At 45.4% G+C, this 24434-nt stretch overlaps 2 protein-coding genes across 8 annotated transcripts in view; both read right to left on the bottom strand.

Annotated features, from left to right (window-relative positions):
• METTL9 (methyltransferase 9, His-X-His N1(pi)-histidine) overlaps window positions 1-2169 on the bottom strand; it is a 32225-nt gene extending 30056 nt beyond the window's left edge. Inside the window, exon 1 of one of the 2 annotated variants that reach the window (XM_090023536.1) lies at window positions 1690-2169. In XM_090023536.1, the coding sequence (XP_089879662.1) occupies window positions 1690-1863 (174 nt within the window). In that variant the 5' untranslated portion in view covers window positions 1864-2169. The remainder of the gene's footprint in view (window positions 1-1689) is intronic. The other variant, XM_090023534.1, reaches the window with a different exon arrangement.
• Window positions 2170-12253: 10084 nt separating this feature from the next.
• Window positions 12254-24434, bottom strand: part of LOC149854945 (solute carrier family 68 member 1-like) — a 28696-nt gene continuing 16515 nt past the window's right edge. For all 6 annotated transcript variants that reach the window (XM_090023545.1, XM_090023541.1, XM_090023540.1 and 3 more), the window contains exon 7: window positions 12254-14957. In XM_090023545.1, the coding sequence (XP_089879671.1) occupies window positions 14828-14957 (130 nt within the window). In that variant the 3' untranslated portion in view covers window positions 12254-14827. The remainder of the gene's footprint in view (window positions 14958-24434) is intronic.

The following is a 24434-nucleotide window of genomic DNA, read 5'->3' as shown; positions in this document are numbered from 1 at the left end:
CCTTTTAATATTATTTAAAGAGGTAAGAAGACCATGTGCTATGTGCTTCAATAGAATCCTTAAGTCTCCACTCCACTTGACACCACAAAGGAGCTGACAACTGTGAACAGCTTCAGAGACTATGAACCCAACTATCAGTTAACAAGTGTTTTAATTCTTTTCAAATTTTTGCAAGTAATTTATAAACAACAAAAATAGGGGTTTGTAACAGTATTGTAATGAAACCAGTGAATATCATTACTGAAAAGAAATAGTCTAATCTTTCTACTACTATTATTGCTAAAAGTTTGTTGTCAAATGTTAGCACACAATTCACTTTTTTATTCTGGACGTAAGAACAAAAAAGTCAAACAGCACAACTGAAAAAAACCAGATATTTGGGTCTTATCATGTAGTCTTAATTCATGAGAGTAATCCCATGGAAGTCATTAATCACAGTTTGTTAAGAGATTCTCTAAACACTAGATAAACCATTGCTAGAAGCTCCAGAGACAGATCGCTTTCATCTGTAATTTTTTATCCCTACCCCCCAGTCTCACTGCCTATAATGGAACAATCACCTTTGACGGTACACTTTCTTGATGTAGTTTAGTTTCTTGATGCAGTTTAGTGTTTTAAACATCCCAGACTACAGATCTCCAAGGTTTCCTTTGTTCTACAGTCAGGAAGTTTCCCTTAATATTCAGCCTAAAATTTGCCTCCCTGTCTCCTCACGTACAAGCCAGACCACTGCGCTCCAGTAGAGCCCCAGCGAAGTCCAAGCAGCAACATGCGAGCAGAACCCCCTGCTAGGTAGCTGAGTGTGCAGGGTCATTACTCCCCTTCCTTTGCATCCCTCAGATATTCATAAGTCATGTCTACTTCACTAACCAATTGCCACGTATTTCACATAATTTTTCTCAACTAGTCAAAAGCTCCACAAAAAATTTTTTAAAAAATCCATTAGTGTTTTTCTTCTTCCTGAACTCCCGCCTGGGGTGCGATGCAGGTCTGGTAAGGCAGAGCCCAGGCCTGAGCATACTCTGGATCTAACCACGCCGGCCTGGAGGACACCTAGAAAAGGCACTCCTCCCCAACTCCTCCCTCGCCGGCTGAGGCAGGTGCTTACACAGGCCCCCCCAACCTGCGCGACCCCTCGCCTGTAGATACGTCCCTCCGCACACGCGCGCAGGGCCCGTCCCGCATCACTGGGTCTCTCTACCTTGGTGGGTCTCAGCCTTCCCGGCCCCGAGGCCCCTCCATAACTTTGCAAGCTGGGCAGCACAGGATGGCGAGCACCAGGGCCGCGATGACAGCCGACCGGCCCTGGCAGGGGGGTGGGGGTTTGTCCCAGGCGGGGGCTGCGCCCCCCTTCTCCCGCCCCGCGGTCCCCCGAGGAGACCCGCTACCCTCAGCCGCGTGGCAGCCCCCGGAGCCCTCCCCCGCCCCCCGCCTGTCAGCCGCCGACTCAGGCCTCAGTCCCCCCGCGCTCCCCCCGGGCCGCGGGCGAAGCCGGCCCGCAACAAAGCCCCGGCAGAGCGCCCCCGCACAGTGCGCAGCCCGCCGGCCCGAGCGGGCGGAACCGGCCAGTCCTCCCTTTGTTCCGCCCGCGCCGCCGCCGGCCTGGGCTCCCCCGCGCCCCCGGCCCGGCCCGGCCCGGCCGCTCCCCCGAGGCGAGGCGAGGCGGGGCAGGGCGCTCCCGGGCCGTACCTGGTGAGTCTCCGCAGTGCCCGGGGCCGGCGGGCTGTGGCTGCCCATCATCGTGGCGTGCAGGGACCTGGACAGCGCGCTCCTGAGGGACCTGGCGGGGCCAGCCCGCATCCTCCTCCGCAGTGCCCACAGGAACACGGCGTAGCAGCCCAGCCAGACCAGCCACCGCCTCATCGGGGGGCGGGCCGCGGAGTCATGCCCTCCCGCAGCTCCCGCCTCCCCTCGCCATGGCAGCAGCGGCGGCGGCTCGGCTCGGCCGGCCCCGCTCCGCGCTCCCCGCCGGGGCCCTGCGCACGCACAGGCCGGAACCCGGCAGGGCAAGGCCGCGGGGCCAGCCGGAGCGAATTGCGGGGACACGCCGGGGCCTGGCACGCGCCGGCTCCCTCCCTCTCGCCCGCCAATCACAGAGCGCCCCGGGGCCCTGCGTGCTAGGCCCGCGCCGCGGGGCGCCGCTTTCAAAACGGGCCGGGCGGACAATGGCGGCGCCCACTTCTTTGCTGCCGGAGTGCGGGGGGGGGGGAGAGGGAGGGAGGCGGCCCGGGAGCCCCAGCGCGGGTGGAGCCTGCCTAGCTCCGCCCCTGCGCGTCACGCGCCCGTCGCGGCCCGCCTCTGCCGGGCGGCACGTGCCCTGGTTCGGGGCGTCGGTCCCATCTCCCGCGCCGCGCCCGGGGAAGCGGCTCCTCCCCCGGCAGAGCGGGGACCCCCGCGCTTTCCCAGGCAGCTTCTTGAGAGCTCGGGACAAGGCAGCCCAGGCCTGGGGGCCTGGGAGAGGCAACGATTCTACACCCCCCTCCCCGAAACAGCAAGTTGTTGGGTGCAGAGTGGAAACGGGGAGAAACTTATTTAGAAATCCTCTGTGATTTACCCAGGCAGCCTTCTTCCCTGGGGTACCCTTGCCTCGGGCAGGGAACATCCCAGTGGGGCCACATCCCAAGATGCATCTGTGGAAAACAGCCACCCAAGTTTCCCTTTAAGCTCCTTTTTGCTGCATGATGATGCAACCTTAGATCAGAGAAAAACAACCATAGTAACACAAAGGCAGGCCAGAGTTTTGGGGTAAATCGGATATCTTGTATTAGACCAAATTGTTGGAAAAATTCTTCTTTGCAAGCTTTTGGGTATAAATACACCTTGTCAGGCTGAGGTCGTGTCCGTGGTTGGTGTGTGCTCTTCCTGGGTGGAATGAGTAGTAAGAGAACAGGGGTACAACCCACACCCTGGTAACACAAAGTGATGCTTGAGGCTATGCAAACCTGTAGCACCGTCTCACCCAGCAGATGAGCACATTTGCAGTTCACCAGGACTCCCATCTTGAGTCATAACCCCAGATATTTGGCATATTGATCCCTGATCAGAGAATCTTTAGCTTTGTGCTATAAGGCCCAGCATCCTCACTGGACAGCACAGCAGACAGGCTGCTGTATTTGCTTTTTGCTAAAGCTTCTTTGTTTTAATGATCCTAAGGTGTCACTCAAGACTTGCCCAACAACAGGAGTCAGTGGATCAAAATAGATTAACATCAATGGAGACAAGGAGGTCTTACTGTACTTTACCATCTTGTGTTGCTCTATTCAAGGTCCAGAATTTCAGGACCAAATCATCAACAGTTTCTTCCTGGCTTCAGAAGGAAGCAAGTATTTTGCTTCCACCAAGAACCTTACACTTTACTGCCACCATCCCATCATAGTCTTGCTAGGGGGGTGTTAACAGGGCACTCGCATGGAGTCCTTTGTTCAAATGGCCGGACAGTGGACACAGTCTACGTGTTTGTTAATGTGCAGTGGTTACTGTGCACTTAATATAGTATTTGTACAACCAAGCACTAAATAAATGCATAGTAACCAGAGTTATTGTGTGGTAGTGCTGGTGAACATCTTTTTAGTGATACTACTAGGCAGTAGCCTAATAGTATGCAGTCGTATATTAGCACTGTCTGTGCTGTAATGCACTACGGTGCTGTGTTATTAGCCTACTGCACAGTTAGTGTTTCATGCAGATGCGTCCAGTAGGTCCTCAAGACAGGAACTAATAGTCCAAGGTTAGGGAATGCCCAAGCTACATAGAGGCTTCTCTTTATATCAGTGGGCAAAAAGGCTGCATTGTCAAATAGTTCTTGCATTTGTGCATACCCATCCATTGTAGCAATGAGGGATGTGTCTACAGCTATGGTTCACTACCTTAAAAACTTTCCTCCTTTACTCCACCTTACCTCAGGATAGCAGGGAAGAGTCAACCAGGCAATTTGCATTCAGCAGGAAATCAGAAATGTAGTGATACTTCAGCAGATGGAAATTTACCAACAGACTTTGGTGTGTGAGGCGGAGTGAGGTGTATTACACTCTTAATGCCGGTTTTGTGTTTCTAACATTCAAAAGCATCTGGATGTTAGAGCATCTAAGGTTTCCTCAGACCAAGAGGAAGGAAGGTTATCTGGCATTAGCAGTATTTTAAGAATAAAAAAACTACAGTTATTATTAACAGACCTACAGCCAGAGGATAGCATTTCTAGGATTAAACAATATCTAAATAAAATTTAGATAATCTTATACCCGAAAGTTATTGATGTTCTATCCTTCAGTAGCAGTTCCTTTGGGTGTATTGAGAACTTGACCAGAAGATCAGAGAAAAATATTAATGCATACAAGGCAGCTTATTTGACAAGGAAATTTGCATTAAATTGTCCATAACCCCACAGGAAAGGATGGTTGTGCTTTAAATTCTTTTAAGCTACATATAACCAAAAGTAGGGATGTTAAAGATCTGGGCAGGAGAGCCTCATCATGTGGCCCCCAGTGCTGTCCCTGGATCTGGAGTTGGCCTGCATGCTGCATGCACAGAGCTTGGGACCATCCAGGATGCATACTGCACACTTCTTTCCCTTTCCCTGTTGACTGCTCTGCGGTGGACACCACATGCAGCATATCTCAGACATGCAGTGCACACGTCTTGGAATGGATCTGCCCAGATGCTGTGTGGTGCAGTCCCAAGACTGGGCAGAAATAGTGCCACATGTGCTGGGTGTTTGGACAGAGGTTTGTTCATGGGGCCAGGTGAGTTTGACACCCCCAACCTAAAGGTATGGGATAGAAGACATTGTATTAATTGGGCACTTCCTTGTTTTCTAACATTTGTGCTTTGTTACAGGTATTTTCTGGTTCCAATAGCTGTCAGTTTTCCACTGGTATCCCCTGTGTGCTGGAATGATGGAAGACACTGCCAGGAAACCTTCCATCCCTTTTAATTGTTTTGATCAATAAGCAAACACAAACCTTCAGTCATCTAGGAGGTGACAGAAGGCAAACAAAAGACTACCTTTACCTACCAATATTGTGCTAGATCAAATATTGCTTGTTATAATATTCCAGCCCAGCACAGTGAAGGGTCTGAGCAAGCTTGCTGGAGTTTTTGCGGGGTCAGATCCAGGTTGTAAATGTTTTAGGATGGGGACTGTTTTATGTATTTGGTACAATTAGGCAGAACTATGATGCTGTATACAAATATTACTGGTGACAGTGTAGGCCTGAAAATGAAGAATAATATGAAAACACTTGAAACAGCAAGAACATTTAGGTAGAGCCTGTGCAATTGTTTCAACTAGAATTTGATTGTGGCATCAGGGATAACATCTTCAGTCCTCCAAAAAAGTGCTTGTTAATGACCACAAGCAGTTGGCACCTTTCTTTAAATCACATTTGAAAGCCAGGCTTCCAGCACCTCCTAACTCCATACTAAGAATGACACTCATCAAAGTTAATACACGACTTCATGTGGCATTCTGGGATCCTCCCTGAGGGTATTTTCTCCAAGTACCAATCGAGTCTAACCCTTCTTAGGTTGTGAAATGCTGACAAAACTAGAGCAACAACAAGAATATTGCTAAAGGATCTTTCTGTTAAGTTCACTATCATTTATGTTTAGCTTCCTTAAGGACAGTTTTTGACAGAACAACTTTAGACATTTGCCAGGGGCAGTTTTTTCCAGAGGAAGAATTTTCTCCCTTAGGTAGAAGGGCTAAGATGCCTTTTTTACTCTGTCTGGTTTGAATTAGGAAGCCTTTCTCAGTGTACATTGCTGTTTACAAGTATAGATCAGCCTATTTTCTCAAGGAATGAAATAGCATTACAGTCAAAATGCCAAATGACAAAGCTAAGTTTTCTGCTTTGTAAACAAATGCCTGCTTCCAATGTATAAACTACTAATTAAATGGTTAGTTGCACATAGTTTTAGGTTAGTTGCACATAGCTTTACAGTTTCACAATAGAAGAGATATCAGCTAATTTTTATCATATCTAAACTAGATCATGATCTGCCTATTAATTAAACAAAAAAAGTTACTACATTTAGGTTTTGGGTACATTTCTAATGAGATATTTCAGAGTTTCTATCAAGTGCTATCTAGCCACTAATCATTTATGTGATTAATATTTTGTTGCAAGTATTTGTATGCAAAGCACATTTTCCTCTTCCAAGACTGTAAAATGTGTACTGATCAGGTGAATGGCAAGTAATAATTATGATGCATTCCCAAACTTTTTCCCAAACTCTGATGGAACTATGTCTTGTATCGAATTGCTAGACAACCTAAAAATACTGTATCTTAAAAAAATACACAGTACACATACATATTTAAAAGCAATTAGCTTTAGAGTGATGATTTGTAGATATTCTGGTACAAATTTTTTCTTACTTTCTCTTAATTTTACGGGCTAGCATTTTTCTCTTTCCTCTTTTTCTTTCTGTTGGAAAAAATCATTACAGACTTACCTATTAATTATGGTCCCACAAGAGATCCAAAAATCATCCAAAGGTTTAGATGCTTTGCCCAAAAAGGAGGAATTCCGTTTATTTAACAGTCTGTATTTGTTGTGATTTGCTAATGAGAGTTTTTGTTGCCATTTGTTCAGTCTGCTTTGACTAGACCATTGACCTGTCCTGTATCTCATCATGGCTATATTAGGTTAAGAAAAGATTCTTTAAGATTCTTATCATCCTAGTACCTATCATCCAGTTACATCTAGCATATTAATTTTAAAGTAAGTAACATTAATTTGATACATTAATACATTCTGAGAGTCTATAGAGAGGAGTCTTAAGGAAACTTGTGTAATAGGATTTAGGCTTATAATATTGTTAAACTATTGTAATGTTTCCCAATACTATACTCTATTTTACATATGATGAGCCTAGTTTAGATGTTTTGAAAATAGTAAGATCGATGAGGCATTTTGTCAACCATGTGTCTTCAGGCTCAGGTCCCAGCCTGACAAATAGACAAGTCAGCAGCTGAAACAGATTACACTTTTGCATGATCCACGAATGGCTCATGCCCCCGGTGGCAGTGGGGATAAGTGGTGGAGCTCCCACTGCCGCCGTGGTGGGGCTGCGGGCAACCACTGACCAAGGGTCAGTGATCACCTGCAGCTGCTGCCAGCAGCAGCAGCAGTAGCCAGTAGGGATTGCGGACTGCCCGCAGATGCCGCTGGTGGTGCTGGTGTCGGGGTGGCAAGTGGCTGCCGTCCACAGGTGCCACAGTGTGGGCAATGCTTTTCTGCAGGGGGTGCGCCCGCTACACGTCACCCCTGGCATGGTCATACTGTTAGTCAAAAGGATCTTGTAGGTTCAGCAAAGCATACCAAAAACGTAGCAGATGCTACTTTAGTCTCCATTTCTGTCAAAAAGTCTGGTCCACCTATTGCTAATTTTTGTGATGAGTGACTGCCACTTGAACTTCATCAATTGCCCCAGGTCTCTTTTAATAATGCTTTACATAGCAATAGATGCTTCTGCTCTGTGTTGATGGGAGAGAGAAAAAGGATGAACAAAAAGAAAGCTAAGGAGCCCTGTCCCTCCCTCTTTTAATTTCATAGATTCCATAGACATTTGGGCTGGAAGGGACTTTGGAGGATCATCCAGTCCAGCCCCCAGCCCCAGGGGCAAGAAGTCAGCAGGGATCATAGGGTCCCAGCAAGGTAAACATCCAAGCGTGTCTTGAAGGCGTTCAAAGTGGGTGCTTGAACCACCTCTGGTGACAGTCTATTCCAAATGTTGGGGGCTTGGACACTGAACAAGTTCTTCCTTATGTCCAGCCTGAATTGGTCGCGGAGCAGTTTATGACCGTTCGATCTTGTCATCCCTTGGGGCGTTCTGGTGAACAATCGTTCCCTCAGATCCTGGTGAACATCCCTGATGAATTTATAGGTGGCCATCAGATCACCCTTGAGCCTGTGCTTTTCCAGGCTGAAGAGTCCCATGGCTCTCAGCCTCTCATAGTTTCATAATAGTAGTTTCATGGTAGCTAGGGTCAGGAGGGACCTGAACAGATCATCTAGCCTGACCCCCTGTCACAGGCAGGAATGAATGCTGGGTTCACAAGACCCCAGACAGATGATCATCCAACCTCCTCTTGAATTTGCCCAGGGTAGGGGTGAGGACCACTTCCTTAGGAAGTTGGTTCCAGATTTTGGCCACCCTAACTGTAAAAAAATTGCCTTTTGATCTCTAACGTAAACCTATTTTCCATCAGTTTTTTACCATTGTTCCTTGTCACCCCAGGTGGTGCTGAGGAGATAAGAGCTCTACCTATTTGCTGTTGATCTCCCCGATGAATTTGTAGGCAGCTACCAAGTCCCACCTCAGCCTCCTCTTGCTGAGGCTGAACAGGTTCAGGTCCCTCAGTCTCTCCTCGTAGGACCTGTCCTCCTGCCCTCTCACCAAGTGGGTGGCCCTCCTCTGAACCCTCTCCAGCCTGGCCACATCCATTTTGAAGTGCGGCGCCCAGTACTGGATGCAGTACTCCAACTGCGGCCTAACCGAAGTCAAATCGGGGGGAGGATCACCTCTCTGGACTGGCTTGAGATGCATATTTGAATGCATGACAAGGTATGGCTGGCCTTGCTGGCTGTGGTCTGGCATGGGTGGCTCATGTTCATCTTGGAGTCAATAATGACTCCAAGATCCCTTTCTGCCTCTGTGCTTTCAAGAGGGGAACTCCCCAGCCTGTATGTATGCTGTGGATTCCTTCTCCCAAGGTGCAGCACCCTGCATTTGTCTATGTTGAACCCCATCCTGTTCTCATCTGCCCACTTTTGTAGTCTGTCTAAATCTATTTGCAGCCTCTCTCTCCCTTCAAGTGTGTCCACCTTGCCCCACATCTTAGTGTCATCAGCAAACTTGAACAGTGTGCTTTCTACCCCATTGTCCAAGTCGCTGATGAAGATGTTAAACAGTGCGGGCCCAAGGACTGAGCCCTGGGGTACTCCACTGCTCACATCTTACCAGGTTGAGTACAACCTGTCCACCACTACTCTCTGGGTGCGCCCCATCAGCCAATTTTTTACCCATCCAACTGTGTAGGCATCAATGCCACAGTCACTTAATTTATTGATGAGGATGGAGTGAGAGAGAGTGTCAAAGGCCTTCTTAAAGTCTAAAAAGACTATGTCCATGGTGACACCATCATCCAAGGATTTAGTCACCTGGTCATAAAAGGTAATGAGGTTGGTCAGGCAGGACCTGCCTTTGATGAACCCATGCTGATTGCCCCGAGCATGATCTCCCCTGCTGGCCCCCCACGAATGTGCTCCTTGATGATTCTCTCCAAGATCTTCTCGAGCATCAAGGTGAGGCTTGCAGTACCAGTTACCTGGGTCCTCCCTCCTCCCTTTCTTGAAAATTGGGACTACGTTAGCCAGTTTCCAATCCCCCGGCACCTGGCCAAGATGACCACGAATGCTCATAAAGTCAGGCCAGGGGCTCCATGATTACCCCTGCCAGCTCCCTTAACACCCTTGGGTGGAGGGCATCTGGACCTACAGATTTAAAAATATCTAGCCCTTCCAGCAGATCCCTAACTACATCTGCACTGAAGGAAGGCCTGACAGAGCTATCCCCGAGATTGTCCCTACCTCTTGTAAGTGGGATGTCCCGGTCCCTGTTCAAGAAAACAGAGGCAAAGAAACTGTTAAAAATATAATCTTTCTTGTCTGGCATAGCCACAAGATTACTGTTTGCGTTTTGCAGGGGTCCTACATTGCCTGGTGCCCTCTTCTTGCTCCCAACTGTACTTGAAAAAGGACTTTTGGTTGGCCTTAATCCTGGACACTAGCCTGAGTTCCATCTCTGCCTTGGCCTTCCTAATAGCCCTCCTACACTCACGGGCTGAGGAGGAGTACTCCTTGGCGATAGCTTCTCTCTTCCACTGGTTGTATGCACCCCCTTTTAGTCCTTAGGCATTGCTGAATGCCTTTGCTGAGCCAAGGGGGTTTCTGAGCACTCTTAGCCCCCTTGCTTCTCTCAGGGACTGTTATCCTTTGGGGCTGGAAGATTGTCCCCTTAAGGTATGACCATCCCTCATGGACTCCCGTCTCCTCTACCTTCCGGGACCTCAGTGCCTCCCCCACTAGTGTCCTAAGCTCATTGAAGTTGCCCCTTCTGAAGTCAAGGGCATTAGCCTCGGTGTAAGCCCTTGACACCCTGCATTGGATAGTGAAATCACAGGTGATGATTACTATTGCCCACGTGGTCAAGAACCTGCAGTCCCCTCACCAGGTCTCATCCCCCATGGCCAGGACCAGGTCCAGCAAGGTGTTATCCCTAATGGGGCTGTGCACTTCCTGGATAAGGTGAAGGTACTATAATACAGCCAGGAACCTACGCGAGCATTCAGATCTGGCTGTCTACTCCTCCCAGTGAATGTCTGGGTAGTTTAGGTCACCCATGACAATAACATCCCTTGACTTAACCGCCTCCATAAGCTGACTGGAAATGTCCTGGTCCAGCTCTTCCCCCTGGTTGGGTGGTCTGTAGTAGACACCCACTGTAAGGTCCCTTTCGCCACGCCTCCCTTGTAGTTTGACCCATAGTGTCTCTGCCCAACCCTCCTGTACCCTGAAGGTAATCCTTGATGATGTGAGGTGCTCTTTGACATAGAGCGCATCATAAGGTCTGTTTTCCTGACCTCTGATCATGCGCATGGGTCTTCTCTACCCCCCTCTCAAGCTTCTCCACATCTTTTTTTGAATTGTGGGGTCCAAACTTGGATGCAGTACTTCAGCTGTGGCCTCACAAAGGCCAAATACAATGGGAGAATGATGTCCCGGGATTTGCTTGAGAAGCATCTATGGATGCAAGCCAGCGTTTTGCTCGCTTTACTAGCTGCAGCATCACATTGAAGGCTCATGTTCATCTTGTGGTCAATCATGACCCCAACTCCCTTTCATTTGTAGTGCTAACCATCGTAGCACTGCCAAGCCTATAAGCATGCTGTGGGTTTTTCCTCCCAAGGTGGAGAACCTTGCATTTTTCGGTGTTAAACACCATCAGGTTCTTGTCTGCCCACTTCATGAACCTGTCAAGACCTGCCTGGATCGCTCTCCTGTACTCCGAGCATTCTGTGGATGCTTTACCCCAGAGTTTGGTGTCGTCAGCGAACTCGGTCAGGCTGCTTCTGACACCAATGTCTACATCATTGATGAAGATGTTAAAAGTATACGCCCTAGGACAGAGCCTTGAGGGACCCCACTGGTCACAGGGCACCACGACAATTGACTTCCATCAACCACCACCCTCTGGGTCCTACCACGGAGCCAATTCCCCAGCCAGCGGATCGTGGTGAGGTCAAGGCCACAGTTAGCCAGTTTTGGCAAGAGGTGATTGTGGGATACCAGATCGAAGACTTTTTTGAAGTCAAGATATATGACATCAATCTCTTCTCCCTCGTCCAGGTGATGGGTCACCTGGTCATAAAAGGAAATGAGATTGGTCAAGCAAGACCTACCCGCAACAAACTCGTGCTGGGTATCCCTCAGGATATTGCTGTCAGCTAGTCTGTTAAGGATGGCCTCTTTCATAATCTTTTCTAAGACTTTCCCCAGGACAGAAGTCAGGCTGATGGGCCTGTAGTTTGAGAAACATCTATGGATGTAAGCCAACGCTTTGCTCACATTACTAGCTGCCTCCTGTCCCCCCCCCTTTATTGATATTCCCATTAACAGTTTTACCGTTCAATATTTATCTGGTCTTTTTAGTATAGCTTTTGTAGTATGGCTACATGTGTTCTCTAAGGGATTATTCTACACAGTTAATCAACCAGACTGTAATTAAAGTTAATCTGAAAATTATTTTGTCTACTGTCCTTTGGGTCTACCTACCCTCAGTCTGGACGTGTAACAGTATGAAGTTACTATTTATGTTTAAAGTTGCTATTTATGTTTACTTCAGTCATTTCCACTTGTAATTTTTTTTTTTCACTTTAGCAAGGCAGAATTGTGGTTATACTGAATACTTTTCCTACAGAACTGCCTCTTTTTCCAATTAAATGAGTTCTTGGTAGCGTTTCTGGGGCTTAAAAAGTGTTTATAGTCTTTCTCTTGTACTTAAATGTATCTTAAAGTAGTAATAATCGCTTATTCTGCTGAACTAAGGAATTAATAAAGCTAATTGTCTGAGGAATACTATAGGTATCTTTGAAATGACTGCAATTTAGTTTACCAGAAAGGAAGTGTATATCTTCTATAAAAATAAGGATGAAAATGAGAAAAAATGAAATTACAATAAAAGATTAGAGGGGTGAAATATGACTTTTTATTCCCGAACTGGAAGCAGTGACCAAGAAAAAAACTTATTTTATATAATGAAATACTAAAGGTAATTTAAATTTCATAATTTTTCTCCTTAACTCCCATATTCACACAAAAAATAAGGAATGTACATACTTCCAAATAAGCAAGTCAAGTTATACCATTTGTTTTAAAAAAAATAAACTACTACCAAGATACAGAAAAAGCATTTACATATACAGCACATACAGTAGTGGGTTGGTTTGGGTTTTTTGTTTTTTTGGGGGGAGGGGGGTAATAAAAGACAATATTTAAAATCCAGTCACATGAAAATCCCACTATTCTTTCTGTACTAATATAGAAGACACTGAAAACATATTGACATTAAAGTATACAATGCAGATTAATGATTAGTGTATTTCTCTGGCAAGACTAGTTATAAAAAAAAGCAGTTAAATGTAACTATATTTTAAGACTCTGTTATGCTTTTGATTGCTTGCATTTTAATTTAATCTTAAGATTGCTGAAGTCAACATATATTCTCCAAATAAAACATCTAGCTCTTACATACTGTGCTTAACTAGATTCAAAGGGAGGACAGTATCAACGTTCCCATTTTACAAACAGGGAAACAAAGGCACAAAGAAGATAAACTAGTTTCCCAAGGTCCCACAGTATGTCAGCGATAGTAATGGGAAGCTGGTGTAAAGGCCAGGATACCTAAAGAGAACCTTTGTTGCTTTCCCTCAAACTCCAACAGCAGCTTTGTGTTGTTCTCCCCCAAAATATTCATTGTGATGAACTTAGAGCCTTAGAAATAAGTTGACACGTTTCAATTTTTTTGAATCTGGATATATATACATTACATTTTTTGTGAGTTCATACAGTTGTAATTCCAATAAACAGCCCAGGTGCTAAAGCCTTGAACCAATCAAAACAAAGAGCAAAAACTAGGAGACTGGTTGTTTACTTAAGCAACACCTGAGTGTTGGAGAAAAACAAAATGTCATTACATTACTTGAAAACTGATACAGCTCAAGTTTCAAATAATCATTTTAGTATTCCATCATTAATATACAATGGAAGAAACAGCAGTTACGCACAGGAGTGAAAAAACTGTTTTTGTAAGATGTACAGCATTATGCACATTATATTGGAAGGACTGAATCACCAGCCCCATGCATTTCCAAACTGATATGATGAAGTGTCCTTATTTTTAAATATCATACAGACTATTTAGAAGATTAGGACTGGAACAGCTTTGCTAGGGCTAAATCAAAAACTAACTTTGCTTGTTAGAAAAATCAAGTTTCTGACAAATCCAGCGCTACTAAAATTGGTAGTTTGATTCAATACAGTTTTAAATGTGTCAGCCTTGTCTAGCTAAATCAAACACAAGTCCAGCAGCAGATAAAACCTTATGTGTAAAGTGCTAAAAACATTTATAAAAAGTAATCCAACCTACTGAAACCCTTAAAGCTTTTTTAGTTTAATGGCACCAAGTAACAGACACTTGTGTAGCTAACAAAGTACAAAACTTCTCCCACAGCCCTCAAAACTTAATTCAACAGTATTTAATATGTTCCTAATTTATGTTGATTTTTACAGGCCAATGTGTTACCCCACCTCTTCCTACTGGAGCTCGAAGTATTTGTGTGTATTAATCAGGCAGACTATTGAAAACTCTTTCTTTCTAGCTCCAACAATTCATCCTTTTCTTGGTTAACTTGGTCTAGCTTTTTATAAGGGAAAATAAAATCATTCCACACTCTTTCACTGAATATGCAAGACGACAGTTCCCATGAAAAGGGACCTACTTAACTCATGGCAAGAGAAAGCAATTTTCGCAGCTTGACTGCGGCCTGGAGAGCTGATTCTGTGGTCATTTCCTGCTGGCCTTGCTGCTGATTGGTGGAGAGGCACGAGGGGGCAGCCACCATCTTGGCTACCCCTTGTGTTGCACCTTCCCCATCAGGGAGGGCTGCATGACCAGGCCACAGCAGGAGGAAGGACCATTGGCTCCCATTAGAGAGCCAGCATTTTATTTTTTTTGGTTGATTTCCTGGGAAATTGCAGCCAATGCCATTTTTTGCAGAAATTGTGGAGACTGCTGTTTTTTGCAGTTTCTACAAATATTGTAAAATCACAATTTAAGTAGGCCCCTACTTATGAGGGCCAGATGAAGGGGTGGGTTTCTGACAAATCCATTCCTAACAGACATGAGTAATACCTACACATAGCAGAAAATACCTTATATCTTTAGTGCTTGTGTAAGTTAAAAACATTTTCAGAGTCCACAAGGCGTCACTAAAAACCATACAATTACCATATGTTAATAGCATTTATGGTAACTGAAGTCGAAAAAGAAACTATGAATAAATTGTGTATTAAGGCTGAAGAAGTTCAACAGGATGCTCTGCAGCCACCATAGATACATTCTTAAATTCAATGGCTCAGGTTGCTTTTGGTCTATTAGTCCATTAAAAAGAATTATGCTTACTCGCATTTTAAATGCACTAATTGTAGTCCTGCAGTTCAACAGACAAATCAGACCCTTAATATACGGACTAAGTAGTAAAAATTCAGCGTGTAGTCAACATATGACTGTTCTGGATGGAAAAGTGAGTCCAAGTCAAAATCTGTACAACTGTAATGCCAAGTGGAATGAGACAAATCAAGTAGAACATGGCTTCATGAAGACCTAAAAACAAACTGAAAAACAAAGGGACAGTTTAATGGCATTTAAAAGCAAAAAATAGGTAAAGTACCTTAAAAATACTTTCTTGAGTAAAGATCCCCTTTATTTTCTATATTTTACCAAAAGCACAATATATGAAATTTAATTGTTTGATTCTAAGTAAACAATGCTGATTGAAAGTGACACACAATCATAGAATGTATGAATAAAACCCTTCCACCCACTGTTTTACTGTATCCCCTCCTTCACAATGTGTGCACTCTCTCACTATTCAGCAATATTCAACTATATTTTCCATTTATAAATCAACCATTTCTTAAAAAAAAAAAAACAAAAAACTTATTTGTGCTCTTTGTTCCTCTACACTATGGTAGATTTTAAGAGAATGGAAGAAAGACTAGAAATGATTGATAATATTAATTTTTTAGTATTTGCATAAAAAATCTGATGTTATCTATGCCTTTAGTATATTATCATGGTTAGTATGGGTTATGATTAATGTATGAATCTCAGTTATAGCATTATAGTAATACAAATTTAGTTGTACCATTTTAAAATTAATATTAAAAGACACTTATGCTATGAAGATATTATATGTAAAACTAGCATTTCGATTTTGGTTCACCCTCATAAATGCAAAAGTATTTCCTAGTCCCAATCTTCCCTTAGGAGCAAAACAAAAACATCAACAAATATGAATGTACAAGAATAGTACAAGTTAAAAGCCAAGTTATTTTAATGAACAGGCTGGCTTCTGACAACTCAGAGCACCCATCTAGGAATCTGTCTATCATCCAGGATCATTATCCACTGGCTTTCTGTTAATTATTGAATTCTAGGCTTAAATACCAAGAAACTGCATTTAAGCCGAGAGAGAGTCTCTCAGAGCAATGCCATTACATTTCTGAGCCCTGTGTAAGGTTCACAAAAGATGCTCCTCAACCTCTAACCAATTAGTCTACTAACAAGGCTGTACAGCTTTTGGTTTGTGAGTGAGTGCAGAGCAAGCATGGGGCATTTCTGTACAGTGCTGCCTTGGGCCATATAGACATACCCTAAGGATATGTCTGCATCCCTCAATTATGGTACAAGACAGCAATGTGGAGACACACTAGGTTCGCTCTGTGTGCTCTGGCTCCCAAACTGGAAATATTGCTCCATACACACATAAGCTCATTAGCTCTGCTCTGAGAAAAGTTGCTAATCAGCCTGCATGCAAAATCACATTAATGTAGCTATATTGTCTCCAGTTTGGAAATGAGCACAGTGTGTCTGAGAATGACATGGCCTTCTCATGTTGTATACCCCTAGTGACCTTGCATCCTGGGCAGCTACACCAATCACACAGCCCATGTTATAGCTCTGCAGTCTTCAAATGATCTGTCTCCCAGGATATTATTTGCTGTTTCCCATTAGCGTTCTGCAATAAGATGTGAAAGATGACTGTTACAGGCTTGCTCCAAAGTCAGCTGAAGTCAACAGAAATACTCCTATTGACTTCAGTGGTCTTTGAATCAAACTGTTTTTGTCTAAATCATAAAAATCTAACTGCAAAGTTTCGTTGTGCAGATCAGAAGAATGCCCACTGACTTCTACAAAACCAGAATTTAGTCCTAAATGCATATACACAACAGCATCACTGTTTATTCTAAGCTATGCACATATTAATGCCAAGTGAGAAAGAACAGTTAGAAACTTAAACAGAAAGCAAGAATAGAATTAATTGCTCAGGCAACTGAACACAAAAAATGGGACTGTTACTTTCAGGTCACAGGTTCCTAGCCAGTGTTCACCAGTAGTGACCATAATTAACCATCTGATGACTGCTTACTCTCACCTACATTAAATAGTGTTTTCAGTCTAATGTCAGTAAATGTGCAGCCATGGCATGCATGTTACCAACAGTGGCATAACAAGATGACTGGACAGCCCTGCTGTACATTAATAGAGGACTGTAGTTAAGAAACAAGCATTGTAGAATAAGAAAAGAAACATTTGTCCCAAGCTTTCAAGTTACACTGGTACAGTCCTGGTTTGGTTAGATGTGGTTGAACTGGTTTAAGAAAAGAAATGTGACCTAAGGTTTTAACGCACGATTTTACACTTGTAAAATTATGAAAACTAAAATGGCTGGATTCTATTGCAACAACAATTAGGAAATATAGCTCTTAAAGAAGACCAAGAGCAAAACTCAGATTATATCAAAATTCTGAAGTAAAAAAGTAGCCTTACAAATCCCCATGTTCATAATTATCTGTGCATGAAGAAAGTATGCAGACACAAACACATACAGCTACCCTGCTTAAATATTTGTTATATTTTCTATTTAGAACATTACATTTACACTGGAACGTCATGTTATACTCTCAACTGTTACAAATGTATTGATAACTCAAGAGTGCCTACAATCTCAATGCATTGATGATAAAGTGCTTGATAATACATTGTTCATCTGTTTACAGTCTGGCAAACATAAGGAAATAGTAATAATAAAGAGGGTAAAGAGTTACTGTCAAACATTTAAAGAATGAGCAATGCAGTATGTTTTCAGAGTGCATTTTCTAGTAGGACTGTAGTTGCAGTAGTTCTCCAGAAGAGGGAGGTTTAAAAAATGCATTTTTCGTATAGCAAGTAAAAGGGACAAGTACAAGGGACATAGTGGTAATAGGCACACAACTTTCTAGTAAGTATGACTAAAATAAGAACAAAAACACCCTCCCCCTAGTCTGTAAATTATTCCTGTAGATTCCACTAGGGGTGCATCAAGGGAGAATTTTTGGGCTGATACGGATGGCCGATTTTTAGTGAGCCACATTAGCCGATACTGACCCGATTCCAATATGTGGCCGGGCAGCTTGGAGAGTGGTGTCTGGTTGTTAAGTCTACTGTGAGGGAAGGGGTGTGTGGGAGGTGGGGGGCAGATGGAGGCCTCCACAATGAGGGAGGGAGTGGGGCTGGGGCAGGGGCAGGTGCTGCACAGCTGGGGTGGAGCTGCGAGCAGCTCATCCAGGGGATGGGGGGCAGCTCCTGCCACCTCTGGGGGGCATAGGGGACATGTGCCCCTGGATCTCCATGTGGGATGAGGGTGGGCTGCTGCTGCAGGCTAGAGCTGCACTGAGCTCTTCCCAGCGGAGGGTTGAGCCAGGGTACATTCAGGGCAGGCTGTGGCAGTGCTGGGAGGGGGCTATGGGGGGGGGGGGGGCTGCAGCCACCCCAAAATTCACTGTAGTCCTCACAAGCCTCCCTTACAGTGCTGTCATCGCCCTCCCCAAGTGCAGCCCGGCTGAACCTCCACTGGGAAGAACCTGCCCTCACCTTGCACGCGGATCCGGGGACATGTCCCCCATTCCCTCCCTGGGTGTAGGTAGCAGCAGGAGTGCACCACCCCCGCCCCCGGATGAACCAATTGCAGCTCCATCCTGTCCTGGGAGCACAGCTGGGGTGGAGCTGCGACCAGGGAGCAAACCAGGAAAGCCAAGGCTGCAACTGAACTCCAACTAGCTTCAAGCATCAAGGACAACAAAAAGTCCTTTTTCAGATATGTGGGGAGCTGGAGGAAAAGCAAGGGCAACGTTGGACCCCTGCTAAACCAGGTGGGGCAACTGGCAACTGACGCCCAGGAAAAAGCCAACCTATTAAATAGGTACTTTGCGTCAGTCTTTCATCAGTCCCACGGGACGCCCATGCCTGCTACGGGACAGGGAGATCCGGGTGATGGGGATCCCCTACCCTCCATCAATGCTGACCTCGTGAAGGAACACCTTGAGAAGCTGGATGCCTTCAGGTCAGCCGGCCCTGACAATCTGCACCCCAGGGTACTCAAGGAGCTGGCGAGCGTCATAGCCCAGCCCCTGGCACGGATCTTTGAAAACTCCTGGCGCTCTGGTGTAGTGCCCGAAGACTGGCAGAAGGCCAATGTGGTGCCAATCTTCAAGAAAGGGAGGAGAGTGGATCCGGCTAACTACAGGCCCATTAGCCTGACTTCTATCCTGGGGAAGATCTTAGAAAAGTTTATTAAGGAGGCCATCCTTGAGGGACTGGCCCAGGCTAACATCCTAAGGGATAGCCAGCATGGGTTTGTTGCGGGTAGGTCTTGTTTGACCAATCTCATTTCCTTCTATGACCAGGTGACCTATCACATGGACGAGGGAGAAGAGATTGATGTCATATATCTTGACTTCAAAAAAGCTTTTGATCTGGTATCCCATGATCACCTCTTGGCCAAACTGGCCAGTTGTGGCCTTGGCTCCACCACGATCCGCTGGCTGGGAAACTGGCTCCATGGTTGGACCCAGAGGGTTGTAATTGATGGCAGTCACTCATTGTGGTGCCCTGTGACCAGTGGGGTCCCTCAAGGCTCTGTCCTTAGACCCATACTGTTCAACATCTTCATTAACAATGTGGACACTGGAGTCAGGAGTGGCCTGGCCAAGTTCGTCAATGACACCAAACTTTGGGGCAAAGCATCCATGCCAGAAGATAGGTGGGTGATCCAGGCTGACCTAGACAAGCTCAGCAAATGGGCGGACAAGAACCTGATGGTGTTTAACACCGAAAAATGCAAGGTTCTCCACCTTGGGAGGAAAAACCTGCAGCATCCTTATAGGCTCGGCAGTGCTACGTTGGATAGCACTACAGAAGAAAGAGACTTGGGGGTCATCAATGACCACAAGATGAACATGAGCCTGCAATGCAATGCTGCGGCTAGTAAAGCAACCAAAACACTGGCTTGCATCCATAGATGCTTCTTGAGCAAATCCCGGGACGTCATTCTCCCCTTGTACTCGGCCTTGGTGAGGCCGCAACTGGAGTACTGCGTCCAGTTTTGGGCTCCACAATTCAAAAAGGATGTGGAGAAGCTTGAGAGAGTCCAGAGAAGAGCCATGCGCATGATCAGAGGTCAGGAAAACAGATCTTACGATGACAGGCTGAGAGCCACGGGACTCTTTAGCCTGGAAAAACGTAGGCTCAGGGGTGATCTGATGGCCACCTATAAGTTTATCAGGGGTGACCACCAGGATCTGGGGGAACGTTTGTTCACCAGAACGCCCCAAGGGATGACGAGGTCGAATGGTCACAAACTCCTGCAAGACCGTTTCAGGCTGGACATAAGGAAGAATTTCTTTACTGTCCGAGCCCCCAAGGTCTGGAACAGTCTGCCAGCGGAGGTGGTTCAAGCACCTACATTGAACACCTTCAAGAGTAAATTGGATGCTTATCTTGCTGGGATCCTATGACCCTAGCTGACTTCCTGCCCTTTGGGCAGGGGGCTGGACTCAATGATCTCCCGAGGTCCCTTCCAGCCCTAATGTCTATGAAATCTATGAAATCCTGCACCATGGCTGTACAGTGCCTGCCCCTACCCCAGCCCCACTCCTTTCCTCACCAAAGAGGCCGTGATCTGCGGCCCCCAATGCCCCTTCCCTCACAACAGACTTACCAGCTACACCCAGCTGCTCTTTACACTGCTGGGCTGTACCCCTGGCCACCCACATGCTGTGCTGCAACTGCGCATGTACGGGGCATTTATTGTGGCCGTTACTGGCCACATCAGCCAAAAAATGCTGATTACTGATACAGTCAATTTTCCTTATATTGGTACCAATTTGATATGGGACCGATGTATTGGTGCACCTCTAGTTATTAGAGGTGCAACCCTGCAACATGGTGATGTACATGCGCCACACCCCTTGGCTCCATGATCTGGATGGACCACCCCCACTTGGTACCTCAGAGGTCTTTACCCAGACAAAGCCTATGGTCCCAGCTTCCACACAGACAGAACTCGTCTCCAGGGATCTGGGGTTCAAGTTCTCCCTCTTGTGGGATGTGCTCGCTGGTGGAGACTCTGGAGGGCTGGGCGAGGGAACTCCAGGAGGTGGTAAGCAGACTGCGAACCATTACAGAACACAAGGTGGATATCAACGTTTACTGCCAGGCCCTACACCTGGAGACCACGCAGAAAAGCAGCCTTGGGCAAGATGCCCCAACCAACGGCACATGGAAACTGGTCACATCAGACCCAAAGCCACAACATGCATCAGGTGCTCCACCAATAGCCCTGTGCAACAACTGTGCAGCCTTTGCACCATTGATGGATGAGACGTCTACATCCTCCACCCCGAAGAAAGGACAGGAACAGCCGCCCCCACCAAGGAAGCAATGAAGAGTGATTGTTGTGGGAAACTCCTTGCTGCAGGGAACAGAAGGTGGAATTTGTCATCCAGACCCCTTCACTCAAGAGGTCTATTGCCTTCCAGGAGCGAGGAACCAAGATGTAATGGTGAGGATACCGAAGCTAGTCCGTCCTATTGACCACTACCCCCATGCTCCTTGTCCACATTTGCACCAACAACACAGTGAGAAACAACCCCAGGAGAATCATGAGTGACTACAAGTCCATGGGGGTGAAACTCAAGGAACTAGTATCACAAGTGGTTTTCTTCTCAATCCTCCCAGTTAGAGGCTGCAGTCGTCTGAGGGAGGAATGCATAGAGGAAGTCAACCAAAGACTTCAGAGATGATGTCGCCACATTGGTTTTGGATTCCTCGACCTTGGCATGCAGTTCAACGGCACTGGTCTACATGCTATAGATGGTATTCACCTCATGGGCAGACGGAAGAAGCTCTTCTCTACAAGAATCGCTGACTTGCTAAGGAGGGCTTTAGGTTAGACATGTCCAGGGGAGAGAGGGTAGATTCCACTGCTGTACACAAATCTTCTGCCCAAGATTACCCAAGAGAGGACTTTCAAGTAGGAGACATCCAGATGAGTACCAATGACCTGAGGCACTTGAAGTGGAACAGAAACCTGAGGCGACTAAGGGTGAATTCAGGTGTCTTTATGGGAACGCCAGAAGCATGGGCAATAAACAGGACAAACTGGCACTCCTTCTGCCAGAGGAGGAATTTGACTCACTGGGCTGACAGAGACCCGGTCGGATGATACATATGACTGAGCAGTGGACATTGAGGGCTATAGGCTCTATAGGAAGGATTGGGTTGGGAAGAAGGGAGCCCTTCTATGTGAAAGAGCAGTATCCCTCCCTGCAGGTCACATTTGATTGCAGGGAAAGGTGCCCTGAGACCCTCCGGGTCAAGATACAAGGGGGCTCAAGAGAGGGGGACCTGATGGAAGGACTATACTATAGGCCTCCCTACCAAGAAGAGGAAAGTGATCACGCATTCTCCAGGGAACTGACTGAGGCAGCCAGCACTGAAGACCTGATTGTCATGGGTGACTTCAACTACCCTGACATCTGTTGGGAAGACCATTCAGCTGGCTCCAGCAGGTCAACCAACTTCCTGGCAGCTACGACCTGTTCTTGACACTGGCTGTAGGAAGACTGATTAGGGGTGTGAGATTATATACACTTTTGGCAGGAGTTATATCTATACTTATATAGATAGATATATCTATAGATGTGTATAATATATATATCACAGCCCAGTACTAGCCTCTCCACAATCTTTACATAAAATCTAAGTTTCTCATTTGCACTTGTGGAACTCTGTATAGCATCTCTCCTAACTCAATGATTATATTCTTAATTCAGCTCCCTACCCAAAACACACATTCCTACAACTTACCAAATGGTAACAGTACACTGTAGCTAGTAATATGCAACTACATTAAAGTGATATTTCACAGTGTTTGGGGCTCCATTATACTGTGTGTTTGGGCTGTTCTCTTTATGTAACCCACTGGAAGTTTCTTGGGGCAGATACTGTGTCTCTCAATGCTCTTATTATGTTCAGTCTTACAACCACTGACTGACTTGAACAATCACTTATGTATAGAATTCAATAAGCTAATTAATGGACAAGCAGAGGGATACAGATATTAAATTTGAAGTGTAAATCTGGCCTGCTTTTAGGTAGAGAGATAAATCTAATACCTAGCAAAGGAGGGAGGGAGGTATACTATACCAATGTAGAGTATTTCCTCTTAGTCTTCCTTACAGATTCAGGTGGTCTATATTGATAGTATTTAGGCTGTTTCAGGTATGTCTGTGGTGTAAAATTCCCATACTTTCATACTAGCATGTAGACACCAAAGTATCAGTTTCCTTCAAAGTCTCTTTGTGCATGGCATGCTGGCATCTTCTACAAACACCTGGACAGAATCCAACACAACACTGTAGATTGAAATCACTACACGACCTGGCACTGAGGTATGAAAATGTATAATACATTGTATTACCTATCCTTAACCTTTGTAATAGCAATTCCCAAAGCTGTAGCTGCTCTTCTAAAGTTTTGGAACATTCTCTAAGTTGGAGTGGCCAACCTGTGGCACATATTCCATATGGGCAGACCATGGAGGGGAGAGGCAGCACAGTAGCAAACAGTAAATAACAGAAAGCAAAGCAGCAGATCGGGCAGGGAAAACACATCAGGGAGTAGAAAGTAGAGCAGCCAATCAGGCAAAGGGAGGGGATTAGAATGATATTTGGGAAGGGTGTGTGGTACACAGAATAAATCCAGATCATGCTGAGACACGAAATGTAAAACCTGACAACACATCTCTACCACTCCTACAATAACTATGCCCCACAACAGAACCATCATCATTCCTGGATCTTACACCTGCACCTCCAGAAATGTAATATCTAGTGCACTGAATGCCCTGATGGAAAACATGTAGGAGAAACCAAATGACAACTGCGTACCAAAATGAACGCATGCCGAAAATCTATTGAAGGCAAAAATACCCAATTACTTGTGGGTGCATATTTCTCACAAGACAACCACTTTCTCTCCAATCTCTCAGTTCGAAACCTCAAAGAGAACCTATAAAACACCTTTTGTAGATAAGCCTACCAACTTCACTTCAAAAATCTACTGGATACAAAAAATCATAGACTAAATACAGACATTGGCTTTATGGCACATTATAACCTTCCTGTTACCCAATAACCCCAGGTATCCTCTCTACATTTTACCAGCTACATTTTATCACCACACCTACCTGTCTCACACTAATTAACTCCCATCTCCTATGATCTTCTCTGCCACATAGTTGCGTTTTCACAGACCTGCATTTTACATACTGGCTTAAGCTTCTATTTGACCCAACAGAGAATACAAATACCAGCAGACTCTCCCTATGCCTGAAGAAGGGTGCCGAAAAGCTTGTAAAGAACAATTTTTCTAACTACTCAGTTGGTCTAATAAAAGATACACATTTACCCAAAGAACCTTGTTTGGCTAACTTTTGGCATACTTAGTAAAAAGGGTGGCCCCCGCTGTTATAAATCTTCCTGAAGTAAAGAGAGGTCAGTATCACTGTCACCTGGAGAAAAAGAAATGTTGGCTGGGACTAATTGAACTTTCTGAGGTGGTGGGGAGAACCTGTTACTAGATTGTCATCTGCAAGATGGAGATATTTATTCTCTGCTGACTGATCTAAGAAATCAGTAAGTCCAATTTTCTACAGCAGTTTTGATGCTAAGAAGCTACAAAATTCCACAGGTGTTTGGAAGTACTAG

This window comes from Crocodylus siamensis, chromosome 12, assembly GCF_052110815.1.
Source record: "Crocodylus siamensis isolate JL-2025a chromosome 12, ASM5211081v1, whole genome shotgun sequence".
NCBI lineage: Eukaryota > Metazoa > Chordata > Crocodylia > Crocodylidae > Crocodylus > Crocodylus siamensis.
This window is presented reverse-complemented; position numbering and strand designations above follow the sequence as displayed.